This window comes from Medicago sativa, chromosome 2, assembly GCF_051527215.1.
Source record: "Medicago sativa cultivar Bolivia chromosome 2, Bolivia_mono, whole genome shotgun sequence".
NCBI classification, from domain to species: Eukaryota; Viridiplantae; Streptophyta; class Magnoliopsida; order Fabales; family Fabaceae; genus Medicago; species Medicago sativa.
The window spans coordinates 10,493,045-10,511,339 of NC_140750.1; the positions used below are offsets into that span (position 1 = coordinate 10,493,045).

The 18,295-nt window shown below is 35.1% G+C and overlaps 1 protein-coding gene across 6 annotated transcripts; it reads right to left on the reverse strand.

The window, feature by feature from the left end:
* Positions 1–1,489: 1,489 nt before the first annotated feature.
* On the reverse strand, positions 1,490–4,968 carry LOC146944419 (putative protein phosphatase 2C 35). 6 transcript variants are annotated; one of them, XR_015025926.1, is made up of 5 exons: positions 3,746–4,968; positions 2,372–2,503; positions 1,974–2,191; positions 1,857–1,888; positions 1,490–1,767 (listed from the first exon to the last, which is right to left on the reverse strand). XR_015025926.1 is itself a non-coding variant. In XM_085742798.1 (5 exons), exons 1-4 carry the CDS (start codon positions 4,649–4,651, stop codon positions 1,886–1,888), a joined length of 1,263 nt encoding a protein of 420 aa, XP_085598924.1. In that variant the 5' UTR covers positions 4,652–4,968; the 3' UTR covers positions 1,490–1,767; positions 1,857–1,885. The 6 variants fall into 6 exon arrangements, 3 of the variants coding, with proteins under 3 accessions (XP_085598924.1, XP_085598923.1, XP_085598922.1); XR_015025925.1 differs by having other exon boundaries at positions 1,854–1,888; XM_085742798.1 differs by having other exon boundaries at positions 1,974–2,195.
* Positions 4,969–18,295: the final 13,327 nt, after the last annotated feature.

Sequence of the window (18,295 nt, forward strand, 5' to 3'; positions counted from 1 at the left end):
GGAGTACAAAATTAAACTAAACACGGACAAAATACACACAGACAAAGAGACAGATGGTAAGGCTTAAAAAGAAGAGAGAAAAAACCAGTAGCCAACTATTTACTATTTATTTATTGTGCCCAAAACAGTAAATGGAAATATTGTTCAAGTTTCATCTCATCGTTGGTGAGTCATTGTTTCAAATCTATAAAAAGAGAAACAAAAAGAGAAACAAATCTAACAAATATCTTCTTTTTGTTTCTCTTTGTTCATGTAACCATATCTCCATTCAATTTCTTTATCAATATCTTCTTTTTGTTTTCTTTTTCTCATGTTACCGAAAAATAAGAGCTAAAATATGTTTTTAATCTCTATAAATATTTAGAATTTTGTTTTTAATCTCTATAAAATAAAATCACACTTTTTAGTGTTTACGAAATTTTTCGTCCGCATTTTTAGTTTTGTAAAATTTTCCATCAGCATTTTTAGTTTCTATAAAATTCTCCGTTAGCATTTTTTTGGTCCCTAGAAATGCTAAAGGAAATGTTACAATGACTAAAAGTATGATTTTTATTTTGTATGAACTAAAAACAAAATTCTTAGTATTTATAGGTACACAAACTTGTTTAACCCAACAACAAATATGTGAATATATAGAAATAATATATTTAGATGATATGAGACGTTTGAATCCTCTCCTTACTCTCAAGCACAAAAAGATTAAAAAAGTGTTAAGAGAGATAGAGAATATGGTGAAAAGTAAGGGAGGGAGGGAGGGAGGGAGAGAGAGAGAGAGAGAGAGAGAGAGAGAGAGAGAGAGCGAGGGAGGGAGGGAGGGAGGGAGGGAGGGAGGGAGGGAGAGAGAGAGAGAGAGAGAGAGAGAGAGAGAGAGAGAGAGAGAGAGAGAGAGATTTAGTGTTTGAAAGAAGAGGAACGTAGTCCTCTCCCTCTCAGTAAGGTATCGAGTAAAGTTATATAGAGTAGCATCCAAGTTTCAAATGACATCCAAGTTTCACATTTTAGAAAAAAACCACTGTATAAGGCAGAAAGAGGGATTCATATATCATTCAAAACCAATTCATAACAAAAAACTGATTGTAGCTTAGAGCCACCAAAAACTGCATTATTTGTACTTCCATTTTTAATCTTTTTATTTTAGTTTATCTTTAGAAGTTAAGAAAGAACACATAAGCAGTAAGAAATTCGTCAACAAAGAAAATCGCGTGTGACAAAACACGTTCAACATCATACAATTCACACATATGATTTGTCGTGCCATATAGCATTGTTGTATTATAATTCAGATTAGGTGTGTCGTTAAAATGAGTTAATTTTCTTTTTTTCTTTTTGAAGAAAAGTTAATTTTCTACCATTTGTTTAACCACTGATTTCCAGTAAAATCATGAAATTGATCTCGAAATGCAATTAAAAAAAATCCAGATATGTTTCAAAAAGATAAACTGGATCCAGCATCTGCATGAGAATGAGGATAATGGGTTTACATTCTAAGTACGCTAACACAAGCCTTCAAAGTTTGCCATTCACCATAATTCAATGCAAGTGGTAGTCAAGTTTAGACTTTCCTTTTATTTCAAGTCCTTTATACATCCCCTTCTAATGGAAGCACAGTTAAGTTTAGGTAGGTATACCACTGAAGTGCTTCTGTATAGTTAAATGACATGTTAACTTGAATTAGCAACAGATTGAAAACAGAAAGTATGCTTTCTACAAGTCCAAGAGAAGAAGCCCTTCAGCTGCTAAGATAATGCACCTTAAACCTTCAGCAGCCTAACAAAATTGAGTCAGCATTTTGACTCAATGAATGTAATATTGGTAATGCAGAAGGCTCAAAAAGATAGAACTTAGATATGTACCACCTAAAAGCTTCCATGAAGCCTCTTTTGAATCACTGTGAAGTAGAAAAGGAAAAAACAAAAAATTATTAAACAAATTCGGATTAGATGATTAATATAAAACAAAGCTGCTGACTGTACCAATTCAATTGGACTTTGACATGCAGGAGAGGGAACTACAATGGCGTGGCTTCTTGTTGAGACCACATGTTGACCGGATAGCGAATCAGAGAAACCATTTGTCACAGCACGATGAACATCCAAACCGGCAGTAGCAGATATACCAGAAGTTCCCTTTCCCTTTTTGGCCCTCGTTATTGTACTGACGTTGATCTCTCCTGATCCGTACTCAGATGTACCTGACTACAGAAAAACCAATGATTAGATAAACAAGTAAAATGATGGGAATGGAAAATAATTTGATTGTTACTTAAATCACCAATGGAGTTTTCAGTTCTCCATAAAGAAAGTGTATTGAATATTTGCACAAGCCTATATAAATAACATGCTAAAGGCCAAAAGAATATTTAAGTTCATACATGAGACGGGCCTTTGATCTGAACAATGATAATTGTTATATCATCTGTTCGACCCTCATGTTCCAACCATAGTTTGTAAGACTCTCCAGCAATGGCAGCACATGCATCACGGAGATCTGAATAACTTGCAGCCTACACACCAAAAAGAAATCATAACTTATCAAGATAAGAAATTGAATCATAACATATATATAGGAACTCACCAAACATCATATTTAGTAGCACCACAGTGCTAAAAATAACAAATGAGTAGTGAAAGGTTATTTCTATACAAACAGTTTACAATAATTTGATAAGCAGTACGCCGAAGAAAACTAATGTTTTTCTTACTAAAAAAACAACTTACACAGGTTGTGAAAACATTTTGGATGTAAAGAATGATTAGCAACTAGTGATATTTGGTCTTGTGAATGTGAACTATTTATTTATTAATCAAGTTTACATAGCTATGACAATTAATACATACTATCTCTGTCCCTTAGTATATGACCTTTTCGTAAAAAAAGAATGTCCCTAGCTATAAATCCTTTTCCAAATTGCAAGAAACATTTATTTTTTTCCCCAAACATATACTCCTAATTAATAGTTAATACTAATTTGTTTTGTAATTGTAGAGTTGGCTATAATTAATACTACCATAGTTTAACATAAATAAAACATTACCTAAAGGGTAACTTAGGAAGTAGGAACATTGGTAAAATGGACACACTTAATAGATGTGAAAGGTAAATGTGCTTATAATAAGTAACAAAGGCAAGAATAAACCGCCATTTTAGGAAAGATAATATATGGGAAGAATGTGGAAAAGAAGTATGAACAATAATCCATACAAAAAAAAAAAATCACTTGTAGGAAAGCAGAAAATTTCAAATGTAAAAGGCAAGTCCGTGACAAATAACATACAATTCCACCAAATGTAGTAAATGCCTTTCCTCGTGAGCTTAGCTCAGTTGGTATGAACAATGCATAATATATGCAAGGTTCAGGGTTCGGACCCCGGCCACCACAAAAAAGAAAATGTAGTAAATGCCTAGTCGTCAACCGCGAATTGCATAAAATGGGGAGGTTTATTCAAATTTTACACTAAATTGTAATAATTTGCTATAGCCCTTATTTGACAACATTTTAAATCGTGTATCGCAGAACAATAGCGGTTAGTTAAAATTCCGCTGCGCTATGCTATAGCGCCGCTATGGCTGCTATTTGACAACATTGAGTAGATGATATATGATATATGTCCTACAAGAATTACAGTAAGTATTGTGATTCAACCAATGAAGACAATATCAGCATAATTAGTAAATACCTTAAAAAGGAAATAGAAAGAAAGATGTAATGAAGAAAAAGGCTGCATTTGCAGGTCATAACTCATACCATATCAACAACAGTTTGGCTTGACAGGAACTCAAATACACCATCACTTGCAACGACAAAGAAAAGATGATCCGGCTTAAGCTGAACCGTTAACACCTCTGGAACCGCAATAACACCAATAGTCTCAGCCAAACTATCCCCTACACTCCTTGTAAAAGCAGCTCCAGGAATCATCCCATTCTGAACCCACAATCTAGGAGGATCATCACCCTGACTCTCTTCATCACCCCAAGTCTGAATATCAGGATCCTTATGCCCTTCCACCTGATCAACACTCAACACCCTAGCACCACTAAGCTTCACTCTCTCATATTCATCTCTCCTAAATGGTGTCTGATCAGAGGACAAATCCTGAGCTACAATTCTATTCCCGTCATTAACAGCCAACACCGCCCTCGAATCACCAACATTCGCAACATAAAGCGTATCCCCTATAACCAACACCGTAATCGCGGTAGTACCACTCATACAATCATCAATCTCACTCTTATGCAACTCATCATTCGTAGCCAAAAAAGCCGAATTATAAGCCTTAACAGGATCCTCTAACAATGCAGAATCATTAGACAATTTTTCAACCAACTTATTCTTAACAAAATTAGAACACAGTCCACCAAATTCACCATGTCCATCATAAACACCAAAGAAATGAACACTAGGATTACCTTGCAATTGCGTCCTAACACAATAACAATCTTGGTTTTCCTTATCGGGTGAATCAGGATAGTAACCTCTCTGAGTAAGTACAGAGTATTCCATAGTGAAATTGTGTGAAGCAACATCAACAAAGTGAAGTGACCTTTGTGTGAGTATGTGCTTCTTAGGGACAGGTTCTCTATAGTCCCTAGAGCCACCAATTGATGGTGCAGGATAACGACTACAACACTTTCCATGAACACAACCCATATTTGAAAATCAAACTACACAGCAAGAACAACAAAACTGAATCTTAAAAAAAAATGCAATTTTAGGTGAAAATTACAATCTTATAAGCTTCTGAAACTCAGCATTGTACTTCAAAGAACATGAACAAACCCTAGAAGCAAAATTAGGAAAAGGGTAGTAGAGAATGAAAGTTAAGATTTTGAGGTTGAAATTGTGATTAGAGAGTGATAAAAACAAAAGGGTAGTGAACAAAAAAAGAGAATGATTTGAAGAAAGGCACAAAAACAAAAAAGGGGTGGAAAAAAAAAGCAGAACCCTAGGATGCAGAGGAAATGCACAAAGAAGGAAAAGGTAGAGACATTTTGTTGGTTTATGCAATGAGAAGAGAAGAGAAGAGAACGTGTGAAGTGGGGCTTTGTGAAAAGGAAAGGAAGAATTGTACGTTTGTTTTGGGAGAGAGAGAATCGAAGGAAAGATGTTGTAAGAAGCAAGTGTCCAAGAGAGAAATTCAGAGGGATGGTTCTTGTTTCAAAGAGAATGACAGTGACACATAGACATAGACACAGTCATAGGTAGACATCATTTGTGGTTTTTGAGATTCTATGAGTGCATGCTTGGGTTTGGGTTTGTGTGTTTGAGTGTGCAAAAAAGCTCACATTTCAAGGACACACACCTTAACTCAATTGTTTTTGTGAGTGAGTGAAGATGGTGTCATTGGTGTGGAATTATTACTCCCTCCGTCCCTGTCCCCGTAAGTAAACACATTTTGTCTCTAATAAAAGAGTGCTTATATATAGGGACGGAGAGAGTACGTTTCTTTGATTATCTTTAGTCAAGTTGTCTATCGGATAAAATTCACATTTTTTAAGGTGAATAAATGAAGTGTCTTTGGTTTGAACTTCGACCATGTATATAACAATGCATGTCCCTATCAACCGAGCTATGTTTACGGAGACTTTCTTTTTCTTAATTGCATATTTTTTGCGCGTAATTGAATCCAACGAAGGTTTGCTCGATTGATAAGGAGTTGGTTCACGTTTAAGACCGTGGGTTCAACTTCCGTTAAAATATCTTTAGTGGTTGATTTGTGAATATTTTGTCATTCGGATCACGATGTTTGACCATGATTGTGATAAACCTGAAAGTCAAACTCATTTAAACTGTAATTCACACAAAAAGTTAAACGCAACTGAAAAAACTCGCAAATGTTCTATAAAAAAAAATTAAAAAAACACTCGCAAATGATTTTATATCGATGCATTTTAAGAAATGAACTAGAACCCAACATTTTTTTATTAAACTCCTATACCATATCATCAATGTGCTCTTGGGTGTTTTCCCTTATTTAATTCTTATGCTGCTTAAACAATTCACGTGATATTGTTCAAAATAAAAAAAATATTCACATGATTGGTACATGCAAGATGAAATGGGAAATTGGTTTATTTATTTATTTAGTAAATGCGAAACCGTTGGTTTTTTAATTTAAAGAGTGTGCGTTTCTACTATTTTGGTTTGAATTGAATGAAACAAAATAGCAACTGAATTTGTTTTACGGTAAGTTAGTTTGAAATTTGAATACTTTCTTTTTTTTTTTTTTTTGGTTACAAGGGAAAGGATCAAAACAGAAACAGAAAAAAGAAAAGGAAAAGCTTAAAAAGGAAAGCAGCTAGCCCCTAGGATAGCAGGCTCCCCAAGCGTCGCTCTGCAGCATAGATTTCAGTCCGTCTGGCGCAACCAAGTGAATAGTGAGAGCAGAATCAGAGGCAGCACCCAATTTAGCTAAAAAAATCCGCGCAATGGTTGCCCTCCCGCAAAGTATGGTAGATAGAAGTGTTGTTAGCGGACAGCAGGTCTTTAATATCAGCAATGAGAGCAGCATAAATGTGAAAATGCATGGCTGGACCTGTAATGAGGTGCAAGCAAAGAAGCGAGTCGGTGTAGCACACAAAGTCAGTGATGACCGTGTCACGAGCCAGAAGTAAACCGTGATAGATTGCAGAGAGCTCAGCAAGTAGAATGTCTTCCGAGTTGGGAATGAAACCGGAGAAACCAGAAATGTAGCAACCTGCAGTGTTTCTAATGAGTCCGCCAAATCCAGCTCGTTGAGGCGTTCCAAGACAACTGCCATCCACGTTAAGAATGTTGCACGAGTGATTGTAACAGTTCCACCTGATAAAACGTTCAATAGTAACAGCAGGACCCTGCTTAGTGAGCGCAGTCTTTATGGCTTCAGCCGAGCTATTGATGTGGAAGGATAGCCGGTTTAAAGACCAAACCTCATGATTTAAACAAGATAAATTGCGATGCCTCCAAACCCACCAAATACCCGCGGAGAAGAGAGTGGAATTAGAACTCATCAAACCTGTTTTTAACCAGTCAAATGCCGAAGAAGAAGAGAAGAAATCTGTATTGTTGAAACCTATGTGATGCCAAACCTCGGTAGGAAAAGTGCAATCCCTAACGCAATGAAGAAAAGTTTCTTCATGGTTACCACATCGAGGACAAACAGACGAGGGAGCCATGTTCCTGTGATGGAGAAGGGAAAGAGTAGGAACAACATCATGACAAGCTAGCCAAACCAGGAACTTGTATTTTTCCGGGATTTTTAACTTCCAAATCCATGACCAAGAATGGGACGGATTAATATTAGGGGCCTGTTCAGCATGAGAAAGCAACCAATTAAAACCACTCTTGGTTGTGTAGACACCATTCTTGTTATGGGACCAAATAAACACATCTTCAATAGAGTTATGGAAGCGAAATTGAGTGTTGTTGATGGCTGCTGTAATATCAGGAGGAAGATTGGTGTAGAGATCTTGCGTGCAAGGTGAGGGGCTGCTGAGAACGTCTTTTACAGAGAGGTGTAAATCATGGATATCAATGAAGGGGACAAGAGATCCTAGGAAGCCGAGACCGCTCCAATTAGTGAACCAGAAGGAAGAAGAACCATTTCCAGGTCGCCAATTGTAGCCATCTAGAAGCATATTTTTTGCTCGGATGATGGAAGACTAGGTGGGGGAGCTGCTGCTGAGCGCCTTAGCATGAAGAAAGTGGGGTTCAACAGAATATTTGTTGGAGAGAAGGTGGACCCATAATTTATCGGTAGATTGCACAAGATCCCAAACAAGCTTTCCAAGCAGACAGATGTTAGTCTCCCTAGCTGATCTAATCCCTAGTCCGCCAAGATGTTTGGGTCGAAAGATCTTTTTGGAGCCTACCAAATGAATACCTTTATTTTTTGAATCTTTCCAAATGAAGTTGCGGGTCGTTTTGTCAATACTATCACATATGCTTTGTGGAAGCCAATTTATCTGCATGTAATAAGAGGGAATAGAGGATAAAACAGATGAAGCAAGAGTCAATCTACCTGGTTTATTGAGCAGTTTATTTTTCCAACTTGCCAATCTAGTTTGCATTTTCTCAATAATGAAATTGAAGTCATTTTTTTTAGGCCTGCCTTTGAGGATAGGAAAACCCAGGTACTTGTCAAGAGAGGTCGTGCATCTGATACCGGAGATAGAAGTGAGGGTGTTGATTTTTCCTTGAGGAATGCCTGAAGAATAGAAGGCTCTGGACTTGGATAGATTGATCATCAACCCAGAAGCCTTGGTGAAACGGTCAAATAACTCTTTGATGAAACGGAGTTGTGAATTTCTAGCCTTGGCAAACAGGAGGACATCATCTGCAAAGAGGAGATGGGATAGTCTTGGCCCCATGGTAGAGATATGAATAGGCTCCCAATTACCTTGATGAACTGCATTGTTGATAGAAATAGATAGTTTCTCCATGCAGAGGATGAATAGGTAGGGAGAAAGCGGATCACCTTGTCTAAGACCATGAGAAGGCTTGAAAGGAGGCATTGTGTTGCCATTCCATAGAATAGAGAGAGTTGATGAAGAGACACAATGCATGATGAGCTTGATAGTGATCTCTGGAAAGCCAAAATCTTGAAGGCAAGAGTGAAGAAACTCCCAGTTAACATTATCGAAGGCTTTTTCCAAATCAATTTTGAATGCCACATAACCTTTTTTCTTTTTAGACCTGCGCATAAAATGGAAAAGCTCCTGCAAAACAATAGCATTGTCAGTTGTACCCCTACCAGGCAGAAAACTGCTTTGATAGGGACCAATAATAGTATCAAGAATGGGTCTAAGGCGGTGGACAAGGACTTTGGTGATAATCTTGTAGATGATGTTACAAAGGCTTATAGGTCTAAAGTCCTTATATGTAGTTGGGGGTTCAATTTTGGGAATAAGAGCTATGAGAGTGTCAGATATAGCTGGGTCAAAATGGCCAGTTTCGAAGGCTGAGTGGACAAGCTTGAAGATATCATCTCCTACAATATGCCAATACTGCTTAAAGAAAATACATTGGAACCCATCCGGACCCGGAGCTTTGAAGGGTTTCATAGAATTGAGGGCAGCCGCCACTTCAATTTTAGAAACAGGCCGGGTAAGGGAGAATAAGTCAGGTTCGGTCAAGGTGGGATGGTCTCCTTCATGAAAAGTGCGGTTTTGGTGGGAATGATTGCTGCAGAAAAGATTCTTGTAGAATTTTTGAGCTTCTTCCTGGAGGATAGAGTTGTCAGAGGACCAAATACCATTAGGGAGCTGAAGCTTATGAATTCTATTTTTCTTTCTTCTAATGACAGTTTGGGCATGGAAAAACGAGCTATTTTTCTTTCTTCTAATGACAGTTTTGGTGGGATGGTTTCCCTGAATACTTTCTTTTAAAAAAGAGATTACTTACTACTTTTTTCTTCTTCTAGAAAACATGCATTTAATTCCTCTTAAAAAAACATGCATTTAATTTCTTTGACTATTTTTTTTAAAGAATTTCTTTGACTTTTGAAAAAAATATTTGAATTGGTTTTTTAATTTATATTTGTAACTGTTTTAAAAGTTATTTTTTAATATGGATTTAAAATTGTTCAAACGGATGAAATAATATATTTTTCAAATCAAAAGATAATAATTATAACTAGAACAAAACCAAAATATCTCCATTAATAAAAACCTAAAATAGATTCGATATATTAAAATTTTGAAAAGGTATATTACTGTTTACATTACCTTCAAAAATATTTATCAATCTAAATAAATTACCCTCGTTTTGTGCTTTATCATCTATTCTATAGACATCAATTCAAAATGTATTTTTACTTCGAAGCATTTCACGTTTCTTTCAAAACAAAACAAAAAAAAGGCATTACATGTTAAATATATTTGGTTTATTAAAAAAAAAAGTTAAATAGATTTGGTTTTTACTCTTTAAAATTTGTTAAGAGGATCAATATATTCAATACTTATTTTTACGTCATGAGTTTTGAGTCCAATATCTACTTCGTCCTCCTAACTATAATATCATATTGAATGAACTCGGATACTAAACATTAAATTTTAAGAAGAGGGTGAAGGTGTTCAAGCATGTATATACATAAGACATCTAGGAAACATTGGCAATGTCGGCTTTAATAGACAGTCACACACTTGACTCATGAGTCCAATTTGCACATTACCATCTTTAAACCGACTTTGATACTATGTTATATGAACTTAAATTCAACCGCATTAAAAAACCCAAAAAAAAAACTTGGATCTCACTTTTAAATATTAGTTCAAACGATGAGTGTCTAAACATATATACACACATTTAATAGTTTGAGAACCTAGGCAAAGTCAGAACTTAATATCACTTCAATAGTCACTCTTACGTCAAGCGTATATCTAGAGATCAACTCCCAACTTATCATCCTTAATCCATCTTTGATATCATGTTAAATGAATTTGAATATTATGTTAAGTGAGTATGTATCTTACATTCTCCAAAGCTAACTTGGGTATCTAAGCACATATAAATATTCAATAGTACACATTTTTTGACAAAAATGAAACTCCAATACAACTTAAATATCCACTCTCATTCTTAGCATGGATGTTTGGTCAAATTTCTAATTCGACATCATTAATCATGCTCCAATTTTCAATTTACTACTTTTTTTATCCCCAGATTTGGTATTTTTTTTATTAGGAATGTTAACTATAGTGCCTTTGGGACACTAGTTAAGAATTTTAAATGGTAATTTGTTGTGAAATTTTGGGTAATAAAGTGCATTGAAAACTTTGATATTTTTAAAGAATAATTACTTAATTTAAAATGCTTAAAAAATGCCTCAGCGGCACTTGTTAACAAGAACTTTTTTTTATTTAAAATAAAATTAAAACCTACATTAAAATTTGGACAATTCAACCTCAATCCAACCACGGTAAATGTATTGAATGTGTGAATACGTGAATTTTTAAGCAATCTTAACATTCAACTAAAGGCGGTTAGTATATAAAGCGAAGTGTTGATTGATTATATTATTCTTTTTTTTGAGGGGAATTATATTATTCTTTTGTGAATGAAGCAATGCATATCTAAATATAATTAGTTTACAGGAGATGTTAAAGATTGTCTTAATATACTTTGTTAAGGAAATAAAAATAGAAATTTTAACTCAAAAAGCAGGGTATTACACCTAAGTCAATTTTTTTTTTATTTATAATGCAAAGTTGCCATATTTTACATGCATAACTAATACAGAACAATTGTTAACATGGTCCTTAGTTTACTTGGTACCTAAATTTCATTAGTTAAATGTCACTTTTTATGCGTGACCACTTTTGTATCATATGCAGACATTTTATGTGTATTGGGTCTCAGCCTACCAGCTATCAACATCGGTGCAATTCCAATCAAGGACAAGGACGGTCACAACTTGTTCCTTGTGTGGGTAATGACCCTTATTTCAGTAAAAATAAAAGATAACAAATAATAGAGAGACGGAGACATTTCTACTCGCACTTCTTCAATCCAAAATTATAATATATTTCTCCCTCCATCTGTATATGTAAGCACAATTTGCCTCTAATAAAAGAGTGTTTATATATAAGAACGGAGGAAGTATAAAATTGTTTGTAAAAGAATATATCGACACATAGCACACACACCAGCGCACACGCCACACACATATGTGTGTATGTATGTTCATAATGCTACAAATTAATATGTACTTCATCCGTTTCAAAATGAGTGTCGCTTTAGCCAAAAAATTTTGTTTTAAAATGAATGTCACTTTACATTTCCAATACAACTTTAATTTTTTTCTCCCAACTTTACCCTCAATAAATACTCCAACTTTTCTCTCAGACAATTTTCAATGCAACTTTTAAGTTTGTCTTTTTCTTGGGCAGTTTAGGAAAAGTGTCATGTCTAATGATTATTTCATTTCATTCCTTAATTTGTATGCAATTGGCTGACACGACACTCAATTTAAAACGGAGGGAGTAGCAATTTATCATTGTCTTCCAACTAAGAATGATAAAATCGATAAAGCTACATTATAATGACACCATGACTTCGCGAAGTTTCTAAGAATGAGTAGTTTTTTAATATTAAAATTACAATGTCAATACAAATTTATACTCCCTCCGTTTCAAAATGAGTGTCGATTTAGCCAATTGCACACAAATTAAGGAATGTAATAAAGTAGTCAAATGTCATAGCAATTTTACCAAATTATCCTAATCAACTATTGGTTTGTTTTTTATCAAAGAAAGAATAATACTTTGGAAGTAGTGTAAAATAGTATTAATTGAAGGGTACAATTGAAAAGAAAAAGTTATTATTGCATTGGAAACTGAAAGTGACATTCATTCTGAAACAATTTTTTTTGGCTAAAACGACACTCATTTTGAAACGGAGTGAGTACTACATTGAGTTCAAAAATCAATACTCACTCCGTCCCAGAATATCTGGCCCAATTTGGTTTTTCACACAGATTAAGAAAAATGTATAAATAAAGTGGAAAGTGGAATATATTGTATTGGGAATGATGAAAGTAGTATTAATTAGAGTTATATTGTATTGGAAATGATGAAAGTTGTATTGAAAATTGAAATGGATTAGTTATTTTGGGATACTTTTTTTTAGAAAATGAGTCAGATATTCCGGGACGGAGGGAGTAGTTTTCATTTCTAATCAAAAGTTTCCCTAAAAAAAAGGTCATGTTAACTTGTGCCTTAAGGGCACAAGTTAAAGAGTTTAAAATGGAAAGTCAAAGCAACTTTTATATTATAAATACAACTTTTGAAACTTTTAATGCATTGAATGCACAATTTTCAAGATTTTTTTTTACATTTAGCCTTTTTAACTTATGCCCCAAGGACACAAGTTAACATTTCCCAAAAAAAAATATTCTAATCAAAAGTTCATTTGTACTGTCCTTGGGAAAAGTGAGCTATGTTCATTTCATTCTTGGAATTTCACCTCACATTTAAAAGAAGTACATGGCAAGACAAAAGGCAAATTAGTCATGAATGTCATTTGCGGAGTGGTGGTGATATTAATGGCAACTTCACTTCACATCTAATTATGTTGGATTCTACTCCCTCCGTTTCAAAATGAGTGTCGTTTTAGGTGTTTACACACATATTAAGAAATGCAATGATTAAGAGAAAGATAATGGTTATTTTACCAAATTATCCTTATTAACTATTGGTTAGTTTTAAAAGTAATACTTTGGAAGTAGTGTACAGAGTATTAATTGGAGGGTACAATTGAAAAGAAAAAGTTATTATTGCATTGGAAACTGAAAGCGACACTCATTTTGAAACAAATTTTTTTGGCTAAAGCGACACTCATTTTGAAACGGAGGGAGTACAAAAAAAGTGTGTAGTTCATTGGAGGAGGATGGAAGATTGCATGCACTTAGGGACGATCCTACGTCGTCCCTTGTATGGGCAATGCCTGACTTCATTTTAGAGAAAAAATTAATACTTTTTTGTTTTAAAATGAACGTCGTTTAAGGTTTTTACACACATATGCATTAATTAAAAGAAAAAGAGATAATATTTTACCAAATTATCTTAACCAACTATTGATTTATTTTTTATTAAAGAAAAAATAATACTCCCTCCGGTCCTATTTACAAGAAACAATTTACTTTTTAGATACATTAAATAATTTATGTATTTGGTTTAGGTTCTTGACTAGATACATACATTATTTAATGTATCTAAAAAGTCAACTTTCTCTTGTAAATAGGACCGGAGGGAGTACTTTGGAAGTAGTGTATATAGTATTAATTGAAGGGTATAATTGAAAAGAAAAAGTTATTATTGTATTGGAAACTGAAAGTGACATTCATTTTGAAACATTTTTTTTTGCTAAAACGACACTCAATTTGAAACAAGGGAGTGTGATATAACACGGTAAAAATAATTCAACATATAGAGACCTATACTTGAGAAAGTCTTCTATAGTCACAAACCTAAATCAAAAAGATTTGGGCACACTCACATAAAATGAAAGAAATTTAAAGAGAATGAAATTCAAGGATATTAATTGATGTGACTAAATTAGTTTTGCTTTAATTTTTTTTAGTTTATGTGAATGTACCTAAATATGAGGTGTTGGGTTTGTATCCAAGTAAGAGTTTCTCCCACACTTCTCCAATTCAAAATTATAATATACTATGAAATTACTCGTACGCGTGCGCACACATGTATGTGTGTAATACTGCAAATTAATCCTTATTATAAGACGATTTAAAAAAATGTTATATTTAAAAGAAAATGTCGCAATTTTTAAGGTAAAACTATGTCTTAATAGACTTTGTTATCCCTCGTTTAATGTTTGTCTTTTTAATACTAACGGATGTGTTTAATATTTCACAATTATCTATTAAGGGTATATTTATAAAAATATTTAAAAAAATTAAAATAATTAATGATTGCATTGATTTTTTATTTTTTTTTCTTATAATAAGATTGGAAGGGAGTATATATATTGTCTTTACTGTTCAAAATTTATGGTCCGTCATTGCTTTCAAGAACAAATTTAACATATTCCTCCTTTCATCTTTAAAAAAGCATATTCCTCCTCTCATCTCTATATAAGAATTATTTTATGCAAAATACACTTAGATAAGATATTAAAACCACTAACATGCCACATGTTATGAAATGGGCGTGGGGATTATTCATGCACTTTCAAGTTCTAACAAGTGAATACTTCCTCTAACTTTGATTGTGATTGGAGCACATATAAATTTAGCCATTTTCTTTATGAATAATCCACACCTAAAGAAAAATGTAGAACATATTTCATTTACATCCTGGGTGGTGGTGTAAGGTCAAAAAAACCTACTGGTTGTTGCCCCAAAAATGCTTCCTCTTCTTGCATACCAAGCAAGTGTGGTGACATTGGCAATTTGTTCACAAATTTTAATGCCAACCCTTATGCTGCCTGAATTCAACATATTTGGAGACCCTTTTGCAGCATATAATGTTAGTATATTGTACTCTTGCCTATAAGCAAAATTACAATAATTAGTGAGTGCATTGATTTTGATGGTTTTTGAATTTTTTTCTTATAACGAGAATCGAATGGAGTATATATATTGTCTATACTACTCAAAATTTATGGGTCCATCATTGCTTCGTGAACAAATTTAACATATTCCTCCTCTCATCTTAAAAAATAATAATTCCCCCTCTCATCTCTATACTATAATTGTTTTCTATTTTTTTTTAATAGCCAGTCATACTTTACTTTTATCGGATAATGTAGTTGAACGGTTTGAGTGTGCAATATTTTATTATAGAATTATTATTTTTGCAAGATTGTTTACTTAGATATAAGATATTAAAACCACTAGCATGCACTTTCCAGCTCTATCAAGTGATCATTCTTCTAACTCGTGTAGTTTTTGTGCGCCATTCAAAAAGTGCCGTATCAGATTAGGTTTGTTGCACAATTTTGACCGAGTCCATAGCTCGAAAATAATATCTTTAAATTTTGTTCGAACAAAATTTTAAAATAATTTCAAGTGATTTAAAATTAGTGTCTGGAAGATTTCGAAAAGTTAAAATACGTATCAATCATTTTTAGAGCATGCATACTTAATACATAATAGCCATCTGGGAAGCGGGGTACGGAAGCGGGGTCTTTAATATTTCCATTTTCGCAGGAGGAAGTGAAGCAAGCCATCTGGGGTTGTGATAGCTTCAAAAGTCCGGATCCGGATGATGTCAGTTTTGGTTTTTTAAAAGACTTTTGGGAGCTAATTAAGGATGACTTTATGCGATTTATGACGGAGTTTCATTGTAATGGGAAGCTGACAAAGGGTGTTAATTCTACATTTATTGCTTTAATTCCGAAGGTGAATAGTCCGCAGAGGCTCAATGATTTCCGGCCTATTTCATTAGTGGAATGTATGTATAAGGTGCTTGCGAAGGTCCTTGCCAATAGGTTGCGTAAAGTTGTCAGCAGTGTTGTTTCTGACTCTCAATCAGCGTTTGTAAAAGGGAAACAAATCTTGGATGGTATTCTAATTGCAAATGAAGCAGTAGATGAGGCCAGACGCATGAAAAAAGAGTTGCTTTTGTTCAAGGTCGATTTTGAAAAGGCATACGACTCGGTGGATTTAAATTATCTTGATTCTGTTATGGCCAAAATGAATTTCCCAGCTCTGTGGCGGAAATGGATAGCTGAGTGTGTGGGAACGGCAACGGCTTCGGTTTTAGTAAATGGGTGCCCAACAAGTGAGTTTCCTATTGAGAGGGGTCTCCGGCAGGGTGATCCTTTATCTCCATTTTTATTCTTGTTAGCCGCAGAAGGATTTAATATTCTTATGTCAGCAGTAGTGGGGGCGCATCTGTTTAATGGCTATGGCATAAGTCCGATTGGTGATGTTAAACTGACCCATCTTCAATTTGCGGACGACACACTGATCATTGGTGAAAAGAGTTGGTTGAACGTGCGTACTATGCGTGCGGTGTTGCTTTTGTTTGAAGATGTTTCGGGATTGAAGGTGAATTTTCACAAAAGCATGTTAACAGGTGTGAATATTTCAGATTCTTGGTTGTCAGAGGCTGCTTCGGTAATGAATTGTCGTCGGGGGACCATTCCTTTTATGTACTTGGGACTCCCAATTGGTGGTGATTCTAGGAAGTTGTCCTTTTGGAAATCGATTGTTGATCGCATTGTTACTCGCCTGGCGTCGTGGAATAATAAATTCCTATCCTTCGGTGGCAGTCTGGTTCTCTTGAAGTCTGTCCTATCCTCACTTCCGGTTTACTTTCTTTCCTTTTTCAAAGCCCCTGCAGGTATAGTTTCTTCTATTGAATCTATTTTTAAAACATTTTTTTGGGGGGTGGTGAGGATAATAGGAAAATAGCCTGGATTAGCTGGGAGTCTATTTGTACTCCTAAGGAGGATGGAGGTTTGGGGGTTAGGAGGGTGGGAGATTTTAACATTTCATTATTGGGAAAGTGGTGTTGGAGGATGTTGATAGACACGAGTGGGTTGTGGTATTGAGTCTTGAAATCGCGATACAGGGAGGAGGGGGTCGGTTGAAGGATGGGGGGAATTTGAGTTCATCTTGGTGGAGGTCGATTTGTAGGATCCGGGAGGGGGTGGGGAACGGTGTCGGTAGCTGGTTTGAGGAAAATATCTGGCGGTCAGTGGGTGATGGTAGGGAAACTTTATTCTGGTATGACACATGGGTGGGGGAATTACCGTTACGTTTGAAATTTCCCCGCCTTTTTGATTTGGCTGTGAATAAAGAGCAAACTGTAGAGGAGATGAGGAGGTTAGGGTGGGAAGTGAGAGGGGGAGTGTGGGAGTGGAGACGTCGGTTACTAGCATGGGAGGAGGAGAATGTGGGGGAGTGCTCTGTTATGCTTCATAATGTTGTTTTGCAGGAAACATCCTCAGATACTTGGTGGTGGTTACTTGATCCATTCCATGGTTACACTGTTCGAGGAACATATCACTATCTTACTACTTCAGGAGCTGGTGTTGATAGGTCGAGGGTTGCTGATGTTTGGCACAGGTATATTCCTTCAAAGGTGTCCTTATTTGTGTGGCGCCTCCTTCGTGACAGATTGCCTACTAAAAATAATCTGGCAAGGAGGAGAGTTATTTCAGCAACAGACATAGCTTGCTCAGCAGGTTACGGTGAATTGGAAACGGCCTCCCACTTGTTCTTAGGTTGTGACATGTACAGTTCTCTATGGTTACTTGTGTTGCATTGGTTAGGAATTTCATCGGTTCTTCATGGAGAGCTTCATCATCATTTTGTGCAGTTTATTCACATGGCTGGTTTGCCTAGATTCTCTTATATTTACTTACGGTTAATTTGGTTTGCATCTGTTTGGGTGATTTGGAAGAAAAGGAACAACCGTGTTTTCAACAATGTGGATTTGAATCCGTCCGTGCTCCTAGAAAAGTTCAACTAAATTCTTTTTTGTGGATAAAGTCAAAACATGTTGCTTTCTCTTACAGTCATCATGACCGGTGGCAACACCCTTTACAATGTATGGGTGTCCATTAGTTTTGTGTGTTTTGTTAGTGCTCCTTCTTTTTGTGGCACTGTGACTTTGTAAATCCTTTTGTTTGCTTCATCCTTTGCACACCTTGTGCGGGGTGATCCATTGTTAATATATACATCATTTTAGCTTGTTCAAAAAAAAAAAAAATACATAATAGCCATGACACGATAAATAGAAATATGAATATCTTTCTCTTACAGTAAGATATGTGTTTACGTTATATAAAAAAAAACGTGTTTACTTTTGATTTAAAAATATGGTATAAATCCTTCAAAAAAAAATG